The sequence below is a fragment of the Grus americana genome, chromosome 1, assembly GCF_028858705.1.
Source record: "Grus americana isolate bGruAme1 chromosome 1, bGruAme1.mat, whole genome shotgun sequence".
Classification (NCBI taxonomy): Eukaryota; Metazoa; Chordata; class Aves; order Gruiformes; family Gruidae; genus Grus; species Grus americana.
The window spans coordinates 147,059,389-147,084,494 of NC_072852.1; the positions used below are offsets into that span (position 1 = coordinate 147,059,389).

Consider the following 25,106-nt stretch of genomic DNA (forward strand, 5'->3'; position numbering starts at 1 on the left):
AGGTAGTCAAAATATCCCCTGCCACTTAGATGTTTCCTTTCAAAGTGCTCTGGCCCAGAAGAGCTTTATGTAAGAGACAGCAGTTGTGATTATCCAAGGACATTTTAAAAGTCACCAGGATGTTAAGACAGAAGCAGCTGAGCTTGTGTACCTGTCCAGCATTCCTCTGGGCTGCAGCATAGACAATGGAGAAAAGAGCACGTGGCCAAATCATAAAGGTCTCATGAACACAAAGTGTGATTGTGCATGTCACTGAGAATCACTGAACTCTCAGCTGAACAGAGAGCGCGGAGTCTTTCTCGCTAATTACACAAAAGTCGTATTTACCTTTGAGCCCTGCAATTCAGAGCATACAAAGTTGTATTAGCTATCACCTGGGTTGTTATTAACTCGTAACTGTATACAGCATAGAATCATAGAATCATTTTGGTTGGAAAAGACCTTTAAGGTCATCAGATCCAACCGTTAACCTAACACTGCCAAGTCCAACCACTAAACCATGTCCCTAAGCGCCACATCTAAGCATCGTGTATCCATCAGTCTCTATATGATTTTTAACAAGAGTCTCTGAACAGTAACATTTCATGGCTAACACCTTAAGAAACTTCACTGTCCCGTCTTACAGAAAGCCACATCTTTTTTCCCCTATTCACCCTAAATTGTCCTCTTCTTATCTTCAAGTCCTTAAACTACATCACAGATGGCACCTTATGGGTAAGCTTGCCAACTCTTTGCATTATTATGGCTGTAGCTCATAATGAATAGGTGCTTTTAAATGTACTGTGAGGAAAGGTGTAGAGAAACAAAGATATAAAATAATTAATAACTCATGTCTAAATGCATAATGGCATATCCCATGCCCCCTCCATCAAGCTTGTAGCAGGACAGCTAGGCAAGATACAGCATTCACACTCTAGAATCTAAGATCTGACTATTCTTACTAAGTGCACGTCACTAAAAACCAAAACTCAACAGCAGCAAATAATAAATAAATAAATAAGTATGAACTTTGGAAACTCAAAGTCATCTCATGCATTAGTTTTCCCATACATTACAAAAAGTCACTGCCATCCTCCTGTGAGAATTTACCATTTTTTGCAAAACGTGAAAATACCTGAAAGCACTGTAGACTACTTCTGCCTGCTCATATGGATTAACACATGCTTTTCTTTTACAATACGCCAAAGGAATTGAAAAGTATTAATATAGGATAATGGGAGCATGAGATAGTTTTACTTTAAATTAAGGTCGGGCTCGGTTAGGTCTCTAGGAGTGGATTCAGACACAGCCAAAATAAAACCTCAATACTCAAAAATACAGCTAAAATTCTTTTACCATCCCAATCTTGGCTTTTATACAGAATACACAAACTATTATGTTTGCAAACCACAGAGTAGAAATGTAGGGAAGCGAAACTCATCAATGAGTATGTTACCTGGAAGAAAATTAACTGCTTCAAAAAGGAGCAAATTCAGAATAAACCTACAAAACGCTTAACAGAATACCTTCTCTCTCCCACCTCCTAAAATGAGAAAATGTCATTACTGTCCTACAGTGTCTCATTTTACTTGCTTTTATTCTGTTTGTTTTCCATTCAAAATCACTCTTCTGATTCTCAAAGCCATCTCTTAACTCACTGGGTTGAGTCAGTGTTCCTGTCAACTATCTTCGCTTTGCTTTCATAGCACAGAAGTCAACTGACTTCTTCAAAGTTCACCTTCAAAGTGATTCAGATATTTCTTCTCTCTCTGCTACTCTACCATTCTACTCAGCTGGTTTCTGTGTTGTCTCTGTTCCTTTCTCAAAATTCTCAGCAGCTGAAGTCTTTCATCTATGCTGTCTCATCTATCCAGACTTCCCCTCACCTATGAAACATTGAGATATGTTTTATTTTTAATTCAACTTCATCTTCTCTTTATATTACAAATAAACTATGTTTAAAAAACAAAGTGTATTGACGTATATAAATGACTATATATATAAAAAGGTAGCGTATTCTAATGTGCTGGTCCTAATACAGTCACACAACTATGGAATAATATATTCTGTGGCTTTGTCAATACTTTTGTGAGAGGAACAGATAACCCCTAAGTGCAGCTAACTTCAGTATGATCCGAAGTGTTCACTGTGCCAACAATTCACTCCCATCGGCACCACTGTGTTCACGTAACCACACACTCAAGCCCAAACTCTATACTCTGACATGAAATCTTATTCACTGTAATGGTACAGTCAGCAACTTGCTGCTTTTACTAATTTTTCTTCAGTGCCTCTGTGCGTTAACACAGATATATTCCTTGGTAACTCAGTAACAGCCGTATGTATTACTGCACATGTCAATCGACCCAAACTCACCTTGCTGCATCTTCTTCTAGAAGAAGCTTCACAAACTGCCTAGGGATGTGCAGTGACAGGACGCTCTCAGCCATCTGCTCCAAGATTCTCAAGTGGTTTCCATCAGTGGTTGGGAAGCGATACATTCGACAAATGGCGCCACCAAACACTAGACAATTAAAATCATGTTATTTAAGCACAGCGTTTGAGTTAAAAGTGTACAAAGTCTCTCTTTTTTTGAAGTAACTGGCTTTGATTCACTAACGTGCTGTAACACACTGCTGTAAAGATCTGGTTTAGACAGGCATCAGTCTAGCTTTTCTAAGCGTGGCCATTCCGCAATGACCATTCTTCCAGTGTTTGCAGGAAAAGCCTCCAAATTATTTAAAACACTGGTAAGGAAATGAAATAGATATTCAACCTTTGAAATACTTTTTTGTTTTACATACCATGCATTTTCCTCTCATGCAATCATTTGATGGAAAACTAACCTTTCTTCTTTTTTTTTTTTAAGCAACTATTTTCCTCTGTCCCCACCCTCACCCCCAACGGTTGCTTAGGAATAGACTAGCAAATTGCATGGAAAATTTTATACTACAGTCAACTTAATGACAAAAGTTTGCTTCTGCTGTTTTTACTATACAAAATAGTGCAGATGATAAAATAATCTATTCTTGTATGACCTTCAAAGGGTTGCTCCATCAGCAGCCTGTTCCTATTCAAATGAAACATCTGCTTAAATGCCCTGGGGCCACAGGCAAACAGCAAGAGATTTGTTTTTACTGATGCCTAAAGTTTACGTTTTACAGCCCACAACAGCTTACCCGATTTCAGTAGTGCATCTTTCCGTAATGAAGCATATTTGGATCTGATTCCTAAAGATTCTGTTAAACTTTCATCAACTGGCAACACAGTCTAAAAAAAAATTAAAACCACAAGTAGTAAAGAATAAAACCTCAGTGCCAGGGCAATATGCATTGATGATCCTATTACACAGACTTGAAAGGAATATTCTACATAACACATGGTTAAAATAGATATTTCAAATATGTTTACCGCAGACAAAAAATACTGCAGGCTGAAAAAATAAATCTAAACATTCCTATTTACTTCTACCGCACAGTTCAAATTGCTGTAAAATTTTTCATCCAGCCCTTCAACTACTTTATGTTAGCACAGCTCCAGAGTCCTTGAAGGTACAGCACCAATATGCGGCAGCTACAGGTCTGGCTGGAAACCAAGTGACACTAATCCACACTGTGACTGTGATACACAGATATGAGTGCAATTGTCACCAGGATATTCAGAACACAAGGTTTTCAGAATTAAACATATGTCTAGGCTGAGAAAGCATTAGAAATTTCTGCTCTCAGACAAATATTTGGGGATCAGAAAAAAAATAATAAAATCCAGTATTTAAGTAATCTGTTCAGTTTTATTAAAATCTTTTAAACTGCCTGTGAAAATTCTGGAAGTTCCCTGAGCATCCCCATTACAGCTTTGCTTAATGCCACCTTCCAATTCACAATGTGAACTGGAATACCACATCTTTGTGAAACTGGTTATCAATGTGCCAAGTGCACCAACATACAGTACCACAAGTCTATTCTGTTGAAGAGCATGAGCACTTGAAGCTAAAGCTTAATCACTGTAAACTAAAATTTTCCCCAAGACTTTTAACCCCAAACATGAGCACCAAGAGCTTTGCAAATTACAAACCTGCTCCATCACCATTAGGCTGTTCTTTACAGTATTTTGAAATTGTAAAGCATTACTAAATATCAAGATGGACACGGAAGTTTACAGCAGATGTCAACCTAGCTTATTTCAATGCTGGCAATAAATCTGTGTTTTTCTGAATTTGATACGATGCTCATACTCACCCTTCCATTAATTGTATCGGGTGACCTTGTCACTGGAGGCCTTTGGTCAGTTTTTTCCTCCATTTGCCATCCAATAACTGTAATGTTACCTACACGGTCACTTTCAGCCGACCTGCAACAAACACTCTGCGTTGAGATTTTTTTGGAGGTGGACCTGTTTATCAACAAGGGAACACTTATAAAAGGCTATTAATCTTCAAACTTAGTGAACATTTTAAATAGGAAGCTTTTCAACTTCATTTTACATATTTTTTATAATACGTTATTCCAACAGGAAAACACTCCCTTCATTCTGCAGGGATGCTGTGCAGATCTCCTAATTGAAGGCAACCTAAAACCACACGTGTGTTTCAATACTTCCGTAAAACCAGAAAGAGTTCAGTTCAGATTTTACAATTAGCCTGTTGTAGGAAAAAACAGCTTAAATTGGGAACATTAACAGGGAGCAGATAATTGTGTGTGTGCCCATGCGTGTGAGTGTCTGAAACCGAACTTTCTGAGTCCCAATCAGAAGCCTGCTACTCGCTAGGTGCAACTGGTACAGTTGCAACTTGTAAATTTTAATAATACATGGACTAAACAGAAGTAGCATGTCCCAACTCTTCCACTTAATAGAGAAGTCAGTCAAGGCGATCAGTTAGGAGGCTGATCTTGTGCTTCTGCAGATATACTATTTAGATTCGGAAAACTGGGGCCTGACATTCCAGAAAGAAAAGCTGATGCTAAAAAGCAGGATCCTGAAAAGAAGTGGTCTAGGGAATAAGAAGGTGAAGATCCTCAATGGAGGAAAGATCCTGGAGGTGGAGGAAGATCCTGGAGATCAGGGAGGTGCGTGGAAACAAATGCCCGAGATCCCCGGGGACCTGGCTGCTGACAGCTGAGACAGGTCACTGACAGCTGAGGAGCTGCACAGCACAACCTGACACAACTTTCTGTCCCACCTTCCCCGACCAGCAGCCACCTCCCTGCCGGGGAGGGAAGCTGAGACCATATGAACACATGACTAGGGGAGGGAGGGAGAGGCAGAGAATCAAGTGGGGTAAAAGCTCTAATCTTGCTGGTTTTAAAATACACACCAGTACCCAGATCTACCACAGCTGTCATTTATTCTGTCTCACCCATGACACACAGTAATTTTGGCAGAGACTTTATGTTATTATTTTAAGATACATTCTAAATGGTATTTTAAGATTTTTTTTTACATGTAAAAATACGCTGGGACAACTAAGACAAAAAAAAATAGTCTCTGGAACAGACAATACTGGGGAGGCAAAAGAAATAAGGACACAAGATGATGACAAGAAAAGGTTTAAGTATCCAAGTCATGCAGCATGTTTATAGACATTGCTCAGCACCTAGCTTATAAATCTGAGGGGTAATGTGACAATGAGAAGACATGCATGTATTCACATGCTTTGCTCTGATAATCAGAATACACTTGATATCAAAACAAGAGAGTTTAATAAAGTCCATTTTCAACTTAGTCATGAAAGAATAAACCTAACAGAATAACCATGCCTAACACAACCATCAAACTCCTGCCACTACATTCCTCCTCATTTTCATCTCCCTCAAAACATCCTTATCTTCACACCTGTGATAAATTAGACTATTTTACCCACCATTGCTGTCATACTTTTGGTGTCTTTTCTGACATTTCCCTCATCTGCCCCCCCTGTTAAATCATGTAAATTTTTTTTTTACAATTCATTGTGGAAAAGCAAAAAACTTCACCCATCTCTACTCTTAGCATGAAAAGCTTTGCCCATGTTTTGTTAGCTGTGTCTGGGCTAAGAAATTTCTGCAAGTTTATCACAGTCACTCCTCCTAGTGCTGATTACACTGATACTACCAACACCATTATCGTCAGTCTCTCTGATTATGCTTCCCCCTTCAGCTGACTTCCCCTTCCCTTCTGTGACAGGGATGCCTGTCCTACTTTCAACGCACACTACTACAATGTGCATTTACAGATCAGAGCTCTCTTTTCTTACCCTCACTCTGTTTTTTTCATTCTTCCCCAACGCTGCACTTAACTTCGTCCCACAACGGCTTTCACGAGTGCGGTTTGATTCCTACTGCCTTAAGGATTGGTGTTAAATTCACACCCTCTTTTTCATTCCCTCCTGAGTCACATTCCTTCCATGAACATTTCCAATATTAGTTAAACTAGAAAATTACATCAATCAATGTTGCTGTAATGTGACTCCTCCTATTTCTAGTGCATTGTATTGATAAATAGATTATTTAGCAACAAATACACAATTTAGCAACAGGCAGGTGTTGAAATAGTAAATAGAGCCTAGATTTATCTAAGCCAAGGTATTTCAAACAGCTAAGCCTCTAGTTTGATGGGTTTCATTTTCCCCATCACAGGCTCAGTGATGTTTCATTCTCCCCATACATCAGCACAGTTAAAAATACTCCATTTTGCCACTCTTCACAGACACATACGCTGAGGTGACAGGATGCAATGGTGAAATGCACAAAAATCAAATCGGTCTTGACAATACTTTTTTGACTTGTAGAACTAGAACCAATGTCCAACATTATTCACCACAGTCTTGTTCTACACGTTTTAATTATCATGCAATATAAAATATTTTTTCCTTAATAGTGGCCTGGAACTTAAAAAGCAAACAGACAAACAAACAAAAGGTTTTCATCACATCTCTCGGACAGCTTTTACCACATCTTAAGCATGCTTTCAAAAATTGAGACTGTTAACTCCCAAATGGAAGAGAACATTACAAACCTTAGTGTTAAGTGCAACCTGTGATTCTTCTCCTGAAGAAGTTCTTTTACAGTGAACATCCCAGAACCCAACAAATACATCTGGAAGAAGATGAGTACTGAAATTGTAATTATTTACCTTTACAATGAACAAAGGCTTTTGTACACAGCACGAAAGCCCAAAATACAATTATTATGCACCATAGTCTGAGAAAAAAAATATAATTACATATGCCCATGCATAACTAAACAAACCCCTTTAAAATTTAATAAATTTGGTAATTTATCAAAAATCCTTTTTCTACCAGAGGACAATAAGCCCTTTTCTTTCTCTAGGATTTGAGGGGAGGCACCTCAATATATACAAGCTTAGGCCCAGCAACACAGGAACACTGAAAGCAATGACTGAATGGGACTCAGACTGACTAGGTTGACACTTCATAGTCTCTCCCTGACTGAAACTTGGTTCCTCTTGAAGAATACGCCTCCTCAGGATGTATTCCTTTTTCCCCAGAGCCTCCCCATGATGCACTCTACAAAGAAGCCCTGCTATCCCTGAGGAAGTCATGGGAAAGCAGCCATGTGGGACCTAAAGAAATCTGGGCAACAGTCCAGAGAGAGTTGCCCACAGATCCAAGTAGCTACCTGGGAGAGCTGGCACTTAAGACTATTTTTTCAGTAACGGAATAAATCTTATACCTGAACAAAATCACTAAGGGATCAGGGCAGGGAGATTTCCGAGAGCGATGCAAAAAAATTATCTGGGCAAAACAGCCCAGAGAATCTGTGTGTCAGGAAGTCAAGTGCATAGATGCTCTCCTGAAAGCAATTCAGTAACAATCTCCTGTTTTGTAAAAACATTCACAAAGTTTTGGTATTGTGGAATTCTAGATACTGGCAGAAATAAGTGTCTTTGAGACAACAAATAACCATTTTTCATAGTGAATTAGAAAGTACTCCAAAATAGTTTCATTTCCTCTGATGTTTTTCACCTTGAATTTGAATTCATGTTCCCTGCTGAGAAAAAGGTGGCTTTAGTGTAGGCCCATTTTTTACTAAATTAAGTTTTGGACACTGAAATTATGATTTTTCCATTATTTTAGATTAAAAACATTTAATGGCAAGTTCTATCTTACAATTTGTGATCCTCTGCAAAAATACTACAGAAGCCCCCAGGACTCCAGGGACTTTTGTTTTCTCTTCCTTCCATTTCACACAACATTAGAGGCCAGTAACAACCTCTGGTAAAATCTAATCTGTCTGACTTTGTCACCAGCTTGCACCTAAATTTTAAGCAGTGAGAGAATTAGACTTCTAAGGTCCTGAAACAGACTTCTAAAGTTCCTAAATTTAGACAGACATGATTGGTCCCTGTGGAAAACTTCCACCAGACTGCCTACATGTGGAATTTAGCAGTTATGTTTATAAGGGACTTTCATTATGGGCCCAACATTTTGGCACAGGTTAGAGGCCTCAGTTAGGGGTACTGGATCCCACTTGTTATCTAGTTCAGTAAAGCGGTCCACAACAGAAGAGAAGAAGTGACAGAACCTCTTAATTTACATCAGTGTTCCCAAACTTGCTGCCAACAAGCCTTATTTGAGAAAACTGGCAGCGGTCCCCCACTCTGTCAAGTCCATCTTGCAGCTTTTGTCCCTCCTTCCCCTACCCATGTTGCATTCTCTAGGATAGATACTGCTACCCCTTTGCTTTCTTCCACAAAAGCTACTAATTTTATCTCCTTGCCTCTCGTTTCCTTGCTCCACACTGACTGTGGAGGCAACAGAATAAAGAAAACTTACTGTTCCCTGAGATCTATCTTTGACGTCGTACACGGAGAGTTTGATTTGTGTCATTTGATTGATAAGAGAGTCTTGGAAAAAGGCAATGCTGCTTAGAAAGATAGGATTACTTGTTCCCTGTAATCATAAACAAAAAATGCAAAAATGAATGCAAGGTAATATTTGTTAGGAAGAAATGCTTCTTGTGTTAGCTTCAATTTTAAATCTAATCCAGGAGTACCTCACTACTTACCTCAATAATTTCTGTCTGTGCATGCTTCGTCCAGAACGCCTGAGGAGGTGTAGTTACACTCACTGCTACAAAACTATTTGGTTTTCGATCTAGCGACGGAGTTAGTAGCTCGCTGCAAGCTTTAGGTATGCAATAGATAAATAAATTTAGAGTCAGGATCTTTTTCATATTGCTGTAAGACTACATTTTTATAAAAGCATATTATATACCCTGAGCAATAAAGCCATGAAGGGCCTAATATACATTCTACCGCCATGCTATAAAGGCAGACATCGCTTACCTTTGTGCATGCAAACAGTACACGTGCAATCAGATCAGTCTGGCTCCAAGCTGTAGAGCTGTAATTTAAACTCGTTCTCTTCTAACACCTGCCTATCCACCCCCCTGGCACAGCTCATTAGAACAGTGTACATGCATAGGTTTTCCTCTGGGAATCTCATGAGCATGGCTGCATTTGATTTGAAGTCACGCTCCATTAAGCCCATTACCAAACAGCATTTTGCCATGGAGAACTAATAGAAGTGCTTGAATGTTGATCTAGCAGCAATACTATGAGAAGAACTAGCTTGTAATTGTAAAAGGACAGTAATTTATTTCCTCTGAAATGTTATTGTGAGTTTAACTGCTGGGAAGGGACCGTGGTGAGTAAGAAACAACTACAAAAAATTTCAGTGAGTGACTCTACAAAATTACATTAAACTTCAGAGCAAAATTCTAGCTAGCCAGATAAAGGTTAACTACAGTGTGGTCTGCCTCTGCTTCAGCTAGATGCAGAAAGTTAATTCTGAAATCCATCTGGACAAGCAAAATGTTCAAATGTACACTAAAGAGCTTTGCAGTTCTAGATATTTTTGATTTATCTGAAAATATTTAAAGTATCTTATTCAGCTCTAAGGAGTTCTTAAGATCATTATTCATAACACAATTACATACATCTGAGAAAATTTTCTCATTTTTCATTTCAAACATACTGTTAAGAGCATAACCTTCCAAACATTAATCCACTACTAAGCCAAAAAAACCATGCTGCCGTTGAAAATGTGGACTAAATTTTCATGAAGAAAATATTTTTCACTTATTCAAGTGAGGTCACAAGCTTCTTGTCCAAATTTAACCATCCCAGAAATTAGGTCACTTCCATTTCACATTATCACTTGACAGCAAAGACCATAGGAAAGAAGGTATGTGTAATAATTGGTAACTCTTAGAAAATATTCTGTCCTAAAATGGTGTTTCCAGCAAATCTTCGGTTTGCTTGAAGACCTGATCTGATATTAACACTGAGACTGAAGACAGTTTCACTGTATCTTCACATAAACAAAATGAACATTTAAAAATAACATTCACATAGTAAACATTTAAAATTTTATAGGACAGATGCTTTAATTACAGACTTTTAAAAACATCACAAAATCAAACTGCTGGCTGCTTATCAAAAGATATTGTACAGGCAGCAAGAAAACCATACCACATTTCCATAAAAATCAAAGCAAAGTTTCAATCCTTACTACATGAAAGGCACTTCAAAATCAACTATTAAAAAAACCACACACATACTCAATAGCATGTATCACCAAAATTAGTATAAAAATCACTAAGCCTACCTAAACTGAACTCTAAAATCGGCTCATCTGGATCCTGAATGTTTCCTGTAAATCAGAAAAATAAATACAAGATTAGCCAAACATTGCTGTCATGTGAATCCTTTCCTGAAGTTGCAGTCATACAGAGAAAGGTATTAAACTTTATAGGAAAAAAAAAAAATTAATTCAATGAGCCATGACTGGTATTTAAAATATTAGCTAATCTTTGGTATCTAAAATGATTTGAAAAATGTGAGATGATCTCATTCTATAAAACATGCTAAAACATGCAAAACTATGCAAGATTACATGGAATCTGGGAATATAAAATGCCCAATCTCAGTAGAAAACAACAGGATTAAAACCACTTAGTGTCTGAGCCACTATTAACTCCAAATTATTAAATCAGATACCTCTCCTCTGTGATCAGTGAATAGGGAGAACTGTGAAAGTACCTGTCTCTCTCACTAATCAAAAAAAGCCTCTGGGGATTACAGTCCTAATTTACTCACCATAAAATATGAGGGAGATAATTCTCAGCTCCCTGAACTCTCTTGGAAATTTTATAAAATGTCAAACAAGGAGGTTGCCGAGACTCTTCTTAGACCTTGACATTCTTTTATTGTTTTCTCCCCATTGCTTATTTTTGACCAATAAACATAACTGCACAAAATCTAGTTTAATTTCTTTTGTTTTCTACCCTCTCCAATTTTAATGTTTTGTCTATTTTAAAAATGGTAATTTTAAGGTTTTTTAGCTTTTTAGTAGCATTCCTTTATCTCATTCCCTCTGGATAACCAGACACATCTGAATCTTCTAGCAATTAAAAGACAGAAACAATGCTAGCACAAGGCAGAGTCTGAAAGGAGTAACAGCCCATACGAAGGTACATACCTGCTAGAGAAAGGCCTAGCATGTCAGAGGTGACATCAATGGTGGAGGCCCGTTGCACGGTGCGGGATTTCGCACCATGGCGGGGACTGTGATCTCTTGCTGTCATTTTGTCATGAAGAACCCTTCTTTTCTTGCTGCTTGGCTTTACCGATGTTTGTCTTGCAGAGCAGCAGAGTGCAACAGGTTGTCTCCAATTGCTATTCCTCTAGCATTACCACACTAAGCAATAAAGAGAGCAAAAACATATACCAAAATTTTAGGCCACTATCATCTACCGTTCTTTTTAACAGCAGCAAACCTACTGTCATAAAATTGCCTCGGGTCATTCAGATAGAACACTCAAGGCAGATCCAATGCACAGTAACTCAATTTGCATGAACTGTACATCTGTAGCATTTTACTGCAAATTGTTGAAGACTGTACCACAGGCAAGAAAGGTTCTTCTGTCAGAGAATGGGGGTTGAGACTCGTTAACAGACCAGCTGCTCTTCTCCTTTGTCTAAGTTATTAAACCATCCTTAATGAAGTTTCCTGGTTTTCATAATCCCTGGGGAGCACAAGTAAATTCGTCAGATGGGGCCTCTGTCTGCAGAGGTAGGACAAGGGATAAGGACAAAGGGACAATGGGTCGGCAGAATGCAGAACAAAAGGGCAGGAAATGTTGTTAGTGTCAGCACACTGTGTCATTCCAGGCTCTACTGCCATGAGAAAGGGATATTGAAAACTATAAATAAAACCTACTGGGACAGAGCGAGGCTGAAATTCTGGAATGGTGATGGAAAGAAAAAGCAAAAGGGGATTCTTGCTGATGTGGCGCAGGGCAGCGTCTGTGCTTTTCCTTCACCCTACACTGTATTGGTCCACAGACATCCATGACAGTTGTTCTTTCCCTCACAATGCATATAAAGTGAAATGTTACAGTAGAAAAGAAACACACAGCCTAAAGAAAATTTGGTTATGTTGTTAAATGTGGTGCTTTTGGCTTGGCTGATAAACTCATATGTTCTTTCCATCAGCCACGTTAGCACTGCAGTTATGGAACATTTGTGTTTGTTTCATACTATTATGACAAACTTCATTTAGGAAGTGAGATTAGGAGTAAAATCTGATAAGCCTGAAAGGTAGTACGTAATACAGTGACTAATACCTTCACAGCAGCCCCTCATTCATTTTACAAAACATTTGAACCATGCTGCATAACGGGAGCATATTTTTTTTCCTTTTAGGTTGACAGACCTAATGATGGGCAAGATGCATTCTAAGTAAATAAAGCACCTAGCTTTTACTTGGGTTTTAAATAGGCATTTTAAAACTGTCTGAAGGCCTTCAGAGGAATATTCCACCTGCCTAACTTAAGTCTCTAAATTTAACTAGTCAGCATCTCCCTCTGGAGGATTTCAAAAGAATCTGCCTCTCTCCACAGGGAACTCAAGCATCTTCTTAACTAGCACTGGTTCAATGAACATCTAAAATTCAGATGCAAGTTAAGCATCTAAGACAACTGAATTGAACACAACCCTGGCCACCTGCACAAGCTTAGGAATGAGATTTCAAACGAGGAACTCATTCTAGGGAGGAAGGAATTTGGGCCGTGTCCACTAGATGGGCCAATCTGCTGCCACTCAGAACTAATAATTTGCCTCAGTGATTCAACCCAGGTTTATACAATACAATGTCATAAGCCAATTGCAAATAGTAAAAAAGAGAATTCCTGAGTACAAGCAGCAGAAATGGAGAGCTCTGAACATCCCATTCCCAAAAGCTTTGAAACTCAGTGACAGCATTCAAAACACCACTCTGCTTATAGATATAATTTATGACAGCCAAAAATTAAAACAGGCAGTTTTCCAATTCATACAGAATCACATAATAGTTGAGGCTGGAGGGGATCTCTGGAATTAATCTAATCCAACCCCCCTGCTCAAAAGCAGAGTCACCTAGAACAAGTTGCTCAGGACTGTGTTGAGTTGATTTTGGACAAGAATGGACCTCTCTGGCCATAACCTCTCTGGCTAACCTGGTTGTTCCAAAGTTTGATTAGTCACAGTAAAAAGCATTTTTTTTTTCCCCTTCCTTTTTTTTTTTTTTTAAATGTTTAAGGGGTTAAGTGGCTAGTGAACCACCAATCTTTCTCGAATAGTACTGAATGTCCTAAGATTTGGTCAAATAAAACTTCCATCAAAATTCTTTGCCAGTTTCCAAGTCTTTCCATTCTCCTAGTCTTCTCCCCTTCTTTCAGCAACAGGTTTTCCTTGGTTTCTTCTTTATGTAATGTGATGTTTAATGGTTTGTAACTCCATTAAACCTGACTGCCTAATGAAACAGAAAACCTACAAAATGTGCTTGCAGAGATTTAGACAGGATGCCCTAGCCCCTTCCCCCACATCCTACAAATACCTTATCAGAGAATAACTAATATGTCCATATAGTTACAGGTCAGATAGCAGTTAGGTTAAAGATTCCAGCTGTTTTTCAGCTAAAATCTCTGTAGTTACTGACATTCTTAAAAAGGGTCAAGCCTTGACAAGTTAAAAAAGGGTCAGGTATTTTCTTTGTTTTGAAACTATTTCTATTTAAAATACTGAGTGTAGTAGTTTTCCAAGGCTCTTTAAGTTCTCAACTATTCATTTAAATTGCAATATTAGTGTCTCACATAATGACACATTTTTAATTTACTTACATTGATCATACTTACAGAGGTCTCTGTTCCCCATGTGTGGAGGGATTTTGCATATCGTAATATCAGTTAAGTCCACATCTAAAAAATTAACAAAATAATCAACATAAATAATCAGTCTTTTTATACAGCATAAATCACAACCAACAGGCAGGTACCATTCTCAGATTAACTGTAAATTTAACTTCTGATTACTAGCTCTCACATTAAAGTTTACTGAAAATAGAAAAAGAGTGTGATCCTCTGCCAGACCTCACCCAGCACTAGTCATAGCAATGGCCAGTCAGAGCAGGAGCACAAAGAAATGAGCTTACGCTGAAAAGGACTGACTTCAGGTCAGCATTTGGTGAGTGGGTGGAATGGCTGTAAGAAACATATGTTAACATGTTTATGGAAAGGCTTGATGCTATTAAGAAAAAAGAATGCATATGATATGTTGAGTATGAGACAGCATTTGTTACTACGCTTGCTCTTCCATAGCTAAAATTTTGCTGTTTGGATGCGTTATAACCTGCCAGTGTCAGGAGAAAAGATCTTGCGTCAAAACACAGAAGTTCATAAGATCAGGATGCAGGGCTCTTTCTCCATTGGGTAAAATTACTATGTGAGGTAGGCTTCTATGAACAGCTAGCAATAAGCATACAGGAAAAATGAATTCTTTTTAAATCTACTACAGGTTAACTGAAGGTTTGTATTTGCCAGTGGTACCACCTCATTCAAGTACATTTGCATTAATAGGATATGCCTTTTAAGACCTCCCATGTATGCCAGAGATGGGGAAATCCAGTCTGAGCTTTTTGATTTAATCACCAGCCCTACCAATTACCCAAGACTGCCTAAGAACATACGTATGAGCTCTTATCACTTACGGAAAGTGTATTATCTCACCTAAACTGCATAGGAGGCAGGTATCTGATCTCAATTCACTGCCCAGGTTCTCTATATAGTCAATGGTGAGACATGGGAGCTTCCAGAGAATGAGTCACCATTTTCCAAGGTAGGTGAGATGAATCACCCCATGACGGTACCTCTCTTTCTCTAATTATAGAAAGAATTGAGATGAGTAGCTTAGGACTGATGCTGCAGCTGGGCAAACTGGATCCTTCCCAGTTGTGCTAGCTCAGGCAGGGATGACTTCCCTTTATTCACTGCATAGCCTGATAGACCCAAAAGGCAGGTGCTCTGATCACTCTCTTGAATTACAACTGTTTCAACTTTATGATCATGTTTTTGATAAAATCAATGGAGGTATGATTCCTACCAAATTAAAGGTAGTATTAACACAGCAGATAGTTTCCTTAGATGATACCGAAGACTGGTACCACTCCTGGAGCCAGCAATCACAAAGGCTGATGTAATTCATGTCCAGGCAAACCCCATCTTGAAGATGGCATGACACACCTACACATAGCCTTTGGCTTTGCCCTTGCTAATACTACACACAGTGGATGCCGACAATACCTGCAGCTTTGCACTTCATGAAGTTTTGCTGCAAACCCAGTTTTCAACTGTGGCTTCAAAGAAGTGTGAAAAGCTGTTCTTGATCCCCAATAACAGTAATGGTCATTTCCACTGTGCAAAAAAGGCTTCTGAACAAGCCTCTCTTCTGTTACGTGACTATTTATTTGGTGCTCTATTAGCACAAAAGCACATGACCAGAAGAAAAGATCATTAGATGCCACTTCCAGCCTGCTGCCTTCAGCCTTAGCTGAAGCAAATGCCACTCTGCTCAGCTGCATGGCTCCACATGCTGCTGGCTTGAAACCTTCAGGTATTTGCATTCACTCTGACTGCTTGCAAAATCTCAAGCAAAAGCAACGATCATCTGTGGGCCCCGAAATCATCCCTTGATGATTAGCTTGTGCAAGTATTAATATTGTCCTTATCTCTACAATTGTTTTGGCAAAGTGCTTGGTCTGTTCCCTTCCTGAAAAAAAAAAAAAAATCTCCTACCAAACTACACCTTGAAACAAACGTGTCAGGTGAGATCAAACCTTCTTTCACCCTAACACCTACTTTTCTGACACTCATTACACAACTGTTAGAAACAGGATTTTTCCGATTCACACATCAATAAGCAGGAGAAAGAGGCAACTCCAATTATAGACTAAATCAAAATCTACTTTGAGACTGTACTTTTCTACATAGTACTTTTCATAGTGCTCTGGGCTTATGGCATTTGATGGGGTAAAGAAGCATGCCAAAGCAGAAAATGCAACAGCAGTGGAAGGCTAAATGTTACCGATACATCTACATGAAGAGAATAATAAAGAAAGGGAAAGTGTGACAGCTGCTTTAATGCTTAAAAAAAAATGGGGATGCAATTCTACTACAAGTTTAGCATTATCTCCAAGAGGAAGTGAAAAAGTAGTTGTGGGGTACCTACTGAACTGTAATTATTTTTGCCACCTCTGGACTGTAAGGTCCACTCTCTGAACTTTATGAATTAGGGTCCTGTTCCTGAACAATCCATTTTGAAACATCAAGAGGGCTCCTTCAGCCAACTACATTCTTCAGATAACTTCTTAGTAAAAAGTTTCTCTGGTTGAAAATGCTTTATTAATACACAAAAAAGTGGAAATGAATAGTGCCTGGATCTGCAACATGGCCAGGTTTCCAACTAACATCCTATTAACTGTATCATTATGGACAAAATAATGGAAAGGATGAAATGCCAGACTATGCTAAGTTATGACTACGTTGCCTTCCATGGAAGAGCACCTACGTTGCCTTCCATGGAAGAGCACCATCTCTAGCATAACTAGCATACAGGGGTTTTGTTTTGTTTGGTTTTTACCTCCAACCATAGAAAACCTTGGTACTGAAACAAGATTTGCCATGCTGGCTCAAGACCAATCTTCCAACAATTCCAGCATCCCATCCCCAACAGCTGTTTCAAAGAAGATGCAAGGAACTTTACTGACCATGCTTCAGGGTCTGAGGTGAAGGTTTGGATCAACCCTATCACTTGAGACTGCAGAGGCAGGCAAAGAGCAGAACATCAACTCAAAGGACAGCAGCTCCCAGCAGTAGCCTGCTAAGACCAACACCAATTAAGAGCTATTTTTTTAGTCTCACAAGCATTTCACTCTTCTGTCTCATTTAATGAATGTCCTGAATCTCACACAGATCACAACAACACGAAAACTCAGAGCCATGAGCTTGACACTTTGAGTCAGACCCTTCCAGCCAAACTCGGGGTGGCAACACAGACTATGTCTACTGCAGATCCAGTGGCTGACAACAGAGCTTCACTCCCCTTTAGTTATCCCGTGATCAAGGACATACCGCTTACCATGCCACTTTGGAAGTCAAAAGTAAGGAAGTGGTGCCAGCATCCATTACGGACCTTTGCCTCTGACTGAAATTACTTCCCCACCAAGAACATGCTTGGTGGGTGCGAGTCCATCAGCTCTACAAAGAGGTTGTATTTCCCCCTCTCAGTCTGCCCATTCAATCTAGGCTTCCCTCTCAAGCTGGTCCAATGTCCCTCTCTCCCACTGACCAGAATCTTGATTACCAAGGACAAATGTTTGCCCTGAAGAGTCATCTTGTTGCTCTCTGAAGCCCTCTTCAGGGTTCTGAGCAAATGGATGACCTCAGCAAGAACAGGGAAAAGTCTTCCACAAGAAAATGAAATAAACTACTGCAAGATACAATGAATGTATTTGTGCAGCATGGAAATCCCCAAATGCAACCTTTCAGTGATGTTTAGATAAAAGGCCATTGCAGCAGCAGAAAGTAGCTTTCTTTCTCTTTGCTTTCTTGTCTGCCCTCTCCCACTTACAGACAAATCTGTAAGTCACAAACTTTCTTCTTGATCCTCCCCCCCCATGAACTTCAGCAAACTCAATTAATCTAAAAACCCAATTTTCTCTCTTTAATATATTTGAGTACTTTTAATAGAAAATTACAATTTAGGCCACTTAGTTCTTTGTGCAAATTAAGACTATTTGTCTATATTCACAACTGAAACAGAATTAATATTCTTCTTAATGTAATGAGATAATGTTTTAATTTCTGTTTCTTCAGTACTCCTATGAGCACAAAAAGATGCACACACACAGGTGGAAGTGAGTATTTGTAACACACATTTGCAAACTAAAAAAGAAAAAGCACAGCTCTGTTTCACTTTGCAGAACAGCTTTTATCAAGTTGAGCACAGCATAATGCCATGGAAAATGAGGAGTCTTGCTACAGAGCAGTTTGAAGTCCAACCCTCTCAGCCGCCTCCGTTGTTTTACCAACAGAAACTGAAACACCTTACAAATGGTTTTTACTCTAAATTAGTCTTTATCCTCTTCACAAGAAACATGCTGGTTATGTAGTGGTGAAGTTTCCTGTGCATGGGATGACTCCTTTCTTTATGACCTGGGGTTCTCCCAGTACCCATACGGACATGGAAAAGCCCATAAGAACAGGGGACATATTTTCTGTTGAGGAGTTTGGACTGGAAACACATTTCGGAATGAGCTGGTCCTTTGGGTACCCTCCTACAGGCTGCCTCTTCTAAAGCCCTCTTTCATCATAACCATGATGCAGAAACAGCATTGCTCTAACTAGAAAAACCAAAGAGTTTAACCCCCCTGCTGAGCTCTTCCTGCTGCAGGAAAGGGTGGGATAGGGGAACAAAGGCAGGAAACAAACAAACAAAAAAAACCCCACATAAAACAACAATTTATGACCTGAAATGGAGATGAACTAGACACATCTCAATATTTGCTAAAAATTTCCTATTGCTGTTGTTTACAGATGGATGGCAGTAAAATATCCTCCAACACACAGGCAATGAGAGAGAGTGACCACAGAAGACACAGAGGGATGAAAGCTCTGAAACTACATCTCTAATCAAAAGTTTTGGTCAAGCTTGGATTGCAGCAAAAAGTCTAGGCAACTATCTGATCTATCTGCCTACAATACTCATCCACTTCACAGCCTTACGTAGCACTAGTTAAAGCCAGTGTATTCTGGTCAAAACAACCACAAGTTAGCACTGTCCTCTATGTGTTGGATGGGATGTCTCATTCTGCTCTGAAACCAGTGGGTTACTATGAGCTTCACCTGTGTAACGGGACTGCACCCCACGGTCACAGACTAATCTTTCATTTACTTTTCTTACACCACAATTTCCCAAATGGAAGGAAAGCTCCATTAGGTCACAGGCATACCAGAAAAATCTCCCAAGCATTCTTCATTTTTACATGGCATCACTCTGACTTGCTGTGATTCCTATGCTTACTGTTTAAAACATTCATATAAAGGAAAAATACATAGCAGCATCATAGGACAAACCAGAAATGTGTGAATTCTTTCTCTAACATGTGTGTTTTCAGACATAACTAATTGACTCAGGAAATGAAACAGTGTCAAGCATTTAGAAAATTTAAAATAGATGTTAATGTGGGAGTAATATTCCACAAAGGTTATCACCAGGATTTAGGCAGCACAGCAAAACTGGAGTCTTATGCTACTAATACAAATCTGCTGATGCATATTTCTCCATCAACATTTGTTTTGTACTCCTGAACTATGTTTTGTGCATGTATTTCTGATCCATATATCTTTTCTTCTTACATAGTGCATGCATAGACTATGCCTAATGGCCACAATACTGGATGTCTTTTCAAATTAAGTAATTATTTTTTGGTTCCAGATATCTAATTCCTTTGTTCTACTTTCATTTCTTCTTCCTGGAAAATAAAATTATTTGTTTGTTTACCCTGATCTTTCTAAATCAATGGGAGAGAGGGTTGTTGTGAGCCAAGTTGCTAACTGCAAGGCTCTTTCCTGGATTCCTTTCTGGAGTCATGTAAACAAGTGGTGGGATGCTGGCAGTTTGGAAGCACAGGCATCCAACTCCATACAGGCCAACAACAGTCTACGCTTCCCACCACTGTTCCCATTTCAACGCCCCAGTGGGACTGCTGTCCCAGTGAAAGGAATCCTTTTTCATGCCAATCCTACCCTGTGGGTTAACAGTAAGATTGCCCTGTGAGATATAATGGGGGGTGGGGTGAGGGGTGTGCTGCTTCAGTGTCTTGCCTGGTTCTGAAAATATTTTCCTTGACAATCTGTTTAGACAGCATGCAGACCCCACTTTGCTGGCCCTGTCAAAGACTTCAAACTCATCCAGAAAATCCTGTCCAGATTCCTAGGATCTGGGCCCAAGACCCCCAACATTTGGTTTGCTTTCTTGCCCAAGTTGTGAGGAGAAACTACAGAGTTTCGCACAGGGTTCTCCACCAGCCAGATAAAGGCAGATGTGAGCTGACAGACAAAAGGGAGTAGGGCTGGTAGGTTTGAGAAAGGATGGATTGCTGAGCTGCTTCTCAAGAAGTGGTAGGACTCCGGACTAAATGGAGCAAAAGATATTGCTCATCACCTGTCACCCGTTAGCTATGCCTCAAGACAGATACTGAAAGAAGAAATAAACCTATTTCTGAGCAGGCCTTGAGCAAGATGCAGCCTTTATACACTCAAAAATGTTTATACATTCAAAAATTATTCAAGTGCACAAACACTGGGAAGGGGCAAGAGGAGACTCAGGGATGACTAAAGGGACCATGTTATCCTGCGTTTGCATTGCGCAATGCAGCACGCGCGTTCCGGGTCAGTGGATGCAGATGTGCTATCCCAGTTCCTCCCTGCACCCCATACCTCCCTCCCACATGCACACACAAACACATACATATCCTCCCTGCCCTTCACACTGTGGTTACAGCAGCTATATTCTGATCAAGGCCAACAAGAAGGGGAAGTGGGAAATGAAGTGACAGGGTCTGAGATACACTAATTTGTTCAAGCTTTTCTGCTATAGGCAAGGAACTGCTGCAGACACCTCTCTTTCAGAAAAGGAAGCCACAATTTCATTTCCCAACAAAGCCAGAAAACATTAAAAAGTAATTTTTCAGAGGTCTCAGAATGTCACCATCTGCCCAGTGCAGGTCACAAGTAAGGACACTACTGACGCTTTTCAGAAAAGACAGGTTAAGACAGTAACTTCAGAGAAACCAATATTTCTACACTTCAATATCAACAATAGTATTTTCATTTTAGTGACTGTGCTGATGAGAATTATCAGCAGTAGACAATACATCTAGATTTCAGGTAAGAAAAAAGAAACAGGAAGATGTAAGCAAGGCCCAATAAAATAGTTTATAGAAAGCTGTAATTGTACCAGGAACATAATTAACTCTGCTGACCACCACATTTACTTATGTGTTTTTAACATGGAATAAACTGCGCCTGGATTTTAAGAGAAGGTACGTTTCACCACATTTGCAAAAAGCAAAGTCCACGCCAAGCATAAACTGAACTCTTGTTAATAGGACCTGACAAGATAATTTCTTAAATGGATTCTTAACTTGTAGCAGAGCTACTGAAACAAAACCATGTGGGAAAGCTGATATGTACTGACAGACATGGGTCATTTTAAAACATACTGGAAAAAATATTTGGAATATATTTAAACTTGCCATATTTGCTGAATTTAAAAGTCCTAAATGAGTAACACAGAACTGGAATAAATAAAGTATGCAACCTAAAAAAAATAGATCATAAGTGGCTTGCATGTCTTTGAAGTGACCTCATAAGAGGAAATCACATTAAGTATCACTGAAATATTTCTATGAATATGATTTCAACTCATTCTCTGACACAAGATCAGCAGCCTTCTATTAGAATATCACGTTTCATAGCATCATAGAATGGTTTGGATTGGAAGAAACCTTCAAAGATCATCTAGTTCCAACCCCCCTGCCATGGACAGGGACACCCTCCACTAGACCACGTTGCCCAAAGCCCCATCCAACCTGGCCTTGAACACTTCCAGGGAGGGGGCATCCACAGCTTCTCTGGGCAACCTGTTCCAGCGCCTCACCACCCTCACAGTGAAGAATTTCTTCCTGACAGCTAATCTAAATCAACCCTCCTTCAGTTTAAAATTGTTAGCCCTCATCCTGTCACTATGTGCCTTTGTAAACAGCCCCTCTCCAGCTTTCCTGTAGGCCCCTTCAGGTACTGGAAGGCTGCTATAAGGTCTCCCCGGAGCCTTCTCTTCTCCAGGCTGAACAACCCCAACTCTCTCAGTCTGTCTGCATAGGAGAGGTGCTCCAGCCCTCTGATCATTTTTGTGGCCCTCCTCTGGACTCGCTCCAACAGCTCCATGTCCTCCTTATGTTGGGGATCCCAGAACTGGACGCAGTACTGCAGGTGGGGGTCTCACGAGAGCGGAGTAGAGGGGCAGGATCACCTCCCTCGACCTGCTGGTCACGCTGCTTTTGATGCTGTCCAGGATACAGTTGGCTTTCTGGGCTGCAAGCGCACACTGCCGGCTCACGATGAGCTTCTCATCCACCAACACCCCCAAGTCCTTCTCCTCAGGGCTGCTCTCAATCCATTTTCCACCCAGCCTGAAGTTGTGCTTGGGATTGCCCCAACCCATCTGTCGGACCTCTCACTTCGTCTTGTTGAACTTCATGTGGTTTACACGGGCCCACCTCTCCAGCCTGTCAAGGTCCCTCGGGATGGCATCCCTCCCCTCAGAGTGGTGTCATTGGCAAACTTGCGAGGGTGCAATTATTCAACAATTACCCCGTAGTTGTGAAAAATCCCCTGAGGTTTCCCAGCTTTGACTATCAGCCTTACTGAAATACTATATTCTTTGTTGAGGTGTAATTGAACAAAGGAGATATAATAGAAAACAAATATCTTGTAGTGGACATTATGATGCTGGCTCTAAGACAGGAAAGAGAAAGATAAAATAAAGTTTGGAAAGAGTAATTAAAGGTATTTCTACTACTCTGGTTTAAAGTGTAAAAGGAACAAACATACGAACACCCATGGACAAATAAAAATGTTGCAGGTACGTACTTAGAAGTTTCATGTCTCTGCACCCCAACATATTACAGATTAAAGTGGCCTGTTCAGACAGACGGTAGCGAGTACTTGTGTAGCTGCAGTATGCATTGTGCAACATTTTATTGTGCTATAACAACATTCTTTTCTTTCACACTCATCTACTAGCAGACCAAATGTAATAAACATTTCAGTCCAAAATTCAGAGAAAAATTAAGACTCCTATAGGGTACGACCATGGATTTCTGGAGTCCAGGGCCTTTAAAAACAATTTTCAAATAATTGTAACCACAATCTACTGGTTTGTTTTCAGCAACTAGTACTGATCAATCTTTAGAAGTGACGTAGTTTAGTGGGCTTCAAAAGTTTATTTTAAAAAATAACAACTGCAGCAGAGATGGAAGCAACGACCACAAAAAGATATAAACGCTATGCAAGGACAAAGGGCATATATTAGTGCTGAGTTCCTTGCAGCACTCAGTGCTCAAAAATATGAGCTTAAATGTCAGAGTTTTGTCAATTCTCCAAGCACTGACGTGCCTTATAAAACTGGTGTGCTACTACAGGCCAAGCTTATCTGAATCTCGCTTTTTTTAAAAGGAAATTTCACGTGGATACAGAAAAGCCTGAAAATCTGAAGGATGCATCCCAAATTACTTTCCTTTCTTAAAGTTCATGACTAACTCACTCTCACAACTGATATATTTGACTCTCAATTTTTGCATGCTGCAGGCAAGCAACAGTGACGCCGGCTTATGCTAACTCCTGGTGACTCCCACCACACCTTCTCAAAAATTCATGAGCGTGTTGCCTACCTCAGTAGTCAAACCACCAAGGCAAGGCAGCAGAGACAATGTTTCTGCCCACAGTTACCTGCCTTGCTCTTCTGGCCCAGATGAGAACAGGTACCTGCATTTCAGCCACACAAGTTTATAGTCCATCATCTCATCAATGCTACTTTCAACAAGAGGTTAAACTAAGACACTGAACTGCATCTCAATGTGGGCACGCGTTCCAACATCCACCGTACCTTCTGCCAAAAGGGCAGGACCAAAAGCTGACTGTAAAGACTGGGTCAGAGCAAAAGGTTAATCAAGCCTGGGGTCCTCTCTGAGAATAGGCAGTGCTAGAGACAGAGAAAAGCAGTATCATGAGCAGTACTGGTGTCATGTGAGGCATCTCCAGGTTTGCACTCCCAGATTCAGCTGACAAGCACCCTAGGAACTTTCTGAGCTGGGCATCACACCCAGACCTCCGTATTTAACAGTTGGTGGTAACGTGACAGCTAATGTGTTACCAGAGTTCATCGTTGGCCCTTGCAGCACTGTTACCCTGTAGCTCTGTAATACCATATTGCCATCAGTAGTGACCAGCCATACGCCTTGTAGGTGGGCGTGCAAACCCTGAGGACCTAGGCTTTTCAGGCTTGTTTGGTCTGAACTTTTCTTGACCGGCCTGCAACTTTGTTTTAGCCTGCAATTAAACTTGGTTTAGTTGTAACAACAATTTTTCCAACTGCCCAGATGTCTGTGGCTAATTTGTTTTTACTTTTGTTTATCTTTGCATGATATCATCATCACTTTACAGCTCTAACACAATGATGTAGTGTAGAAAAATATAGGTCTGGTATAGCAGAGGCCTTGAGAAGTGGAGACATTGGATGGAGAGGAGTATAAGCATGGGATAAAAAGAAATAGGGTACAGAGCTGACACTTGGAGACACCGCGATTCACCCATTGTCACTTAAAGAACTGAAGACTTGAGGCTGGACAAAACTGGTTTTAGGGGTAATAAACAGAACACAGAAATAGTATCTAACATGTATGTAAGGTATCACATATAGTAAATTTGGATGTAACATGGAGCTGCAGACCAATGAAGAAAGAGTCAAGTTTAAAAGCTTGTTAGTAAACATAAAAATGACCCGAAGTGGATCCTAGAGTGAAGAAGAAGAAACTATCAACATGAATTACAACAATAACTACTTTTAGCCTTTAGATATAAGGTGTGTTTCATCTTTGCACATAAAAAGATTTTGAGTGTAATGGCACAGATGTGGAATTTGGTGCCACACTGTTTACTTGTACTAGAAGATGCCATTGTTATCTAGTG

General features: G+C 39.9%; 1 protein-coding gene across 26 annotated transcripts in view; it reads right to left on the bottom strand.

The window, feature by feature from the left end:
• The window catches only part of INPP4A (inositol polyphosphate-4-phosphatase type I A), a 130,678-nt gene that overhangs the window by 40,655 nt on the left and 64,917 nt on the right, over positions 1-25,106 (bottom strand). For 10 of the 26 annotated variants that reach the window (XM_054817881.1, XM_054817947.1, XM_054817929.1 and 7 more), the window contains 9 exons: positions 14,157-14,219; positions 11,462-11,680; positions 10,589-10,633; positions 8,985-9,103; positions 8,753-8,869; positions 6,973-7,052; positions 4,218-4,371; positions 3,159-3,249; positions 2,356-2,503 (listed from right to left, as the gene is read on the bottom strand). In XM_054817881.1, the coding sequence (XP_054673856.1) occupies positions 2,356-2,503; positions 3,159-3,249; positions 4,218-4,371; positions 6,973-7,052; positions 8,753-8,869; positions 8,985-9,103; positions 10,589-10,633; positions 11,462-11,567 (860 nt within the window). In that variant the 5' untranslated portion in view covers positions 11,568-11,680; positions 14,157-14,219. Of the gene's footprint in view, positions 1-2,355; positions 2,504-3,158; positions 3,250-4,217; positions 4,372-6,972; positions 7,053-8,752; positions 8,870-8,984; positions 9,104-10,588; positions 10,634-11,461; positions 11,681-14,141; positions 14,220-17,062; positions 17,173-25,106 lie in introns of all 26 variants that reach the window. The other 16 variants (XM_054818000.1, XM_054817980.1, XM_054817954.1 and 13 more) reach the window with 4 other exon arrangements.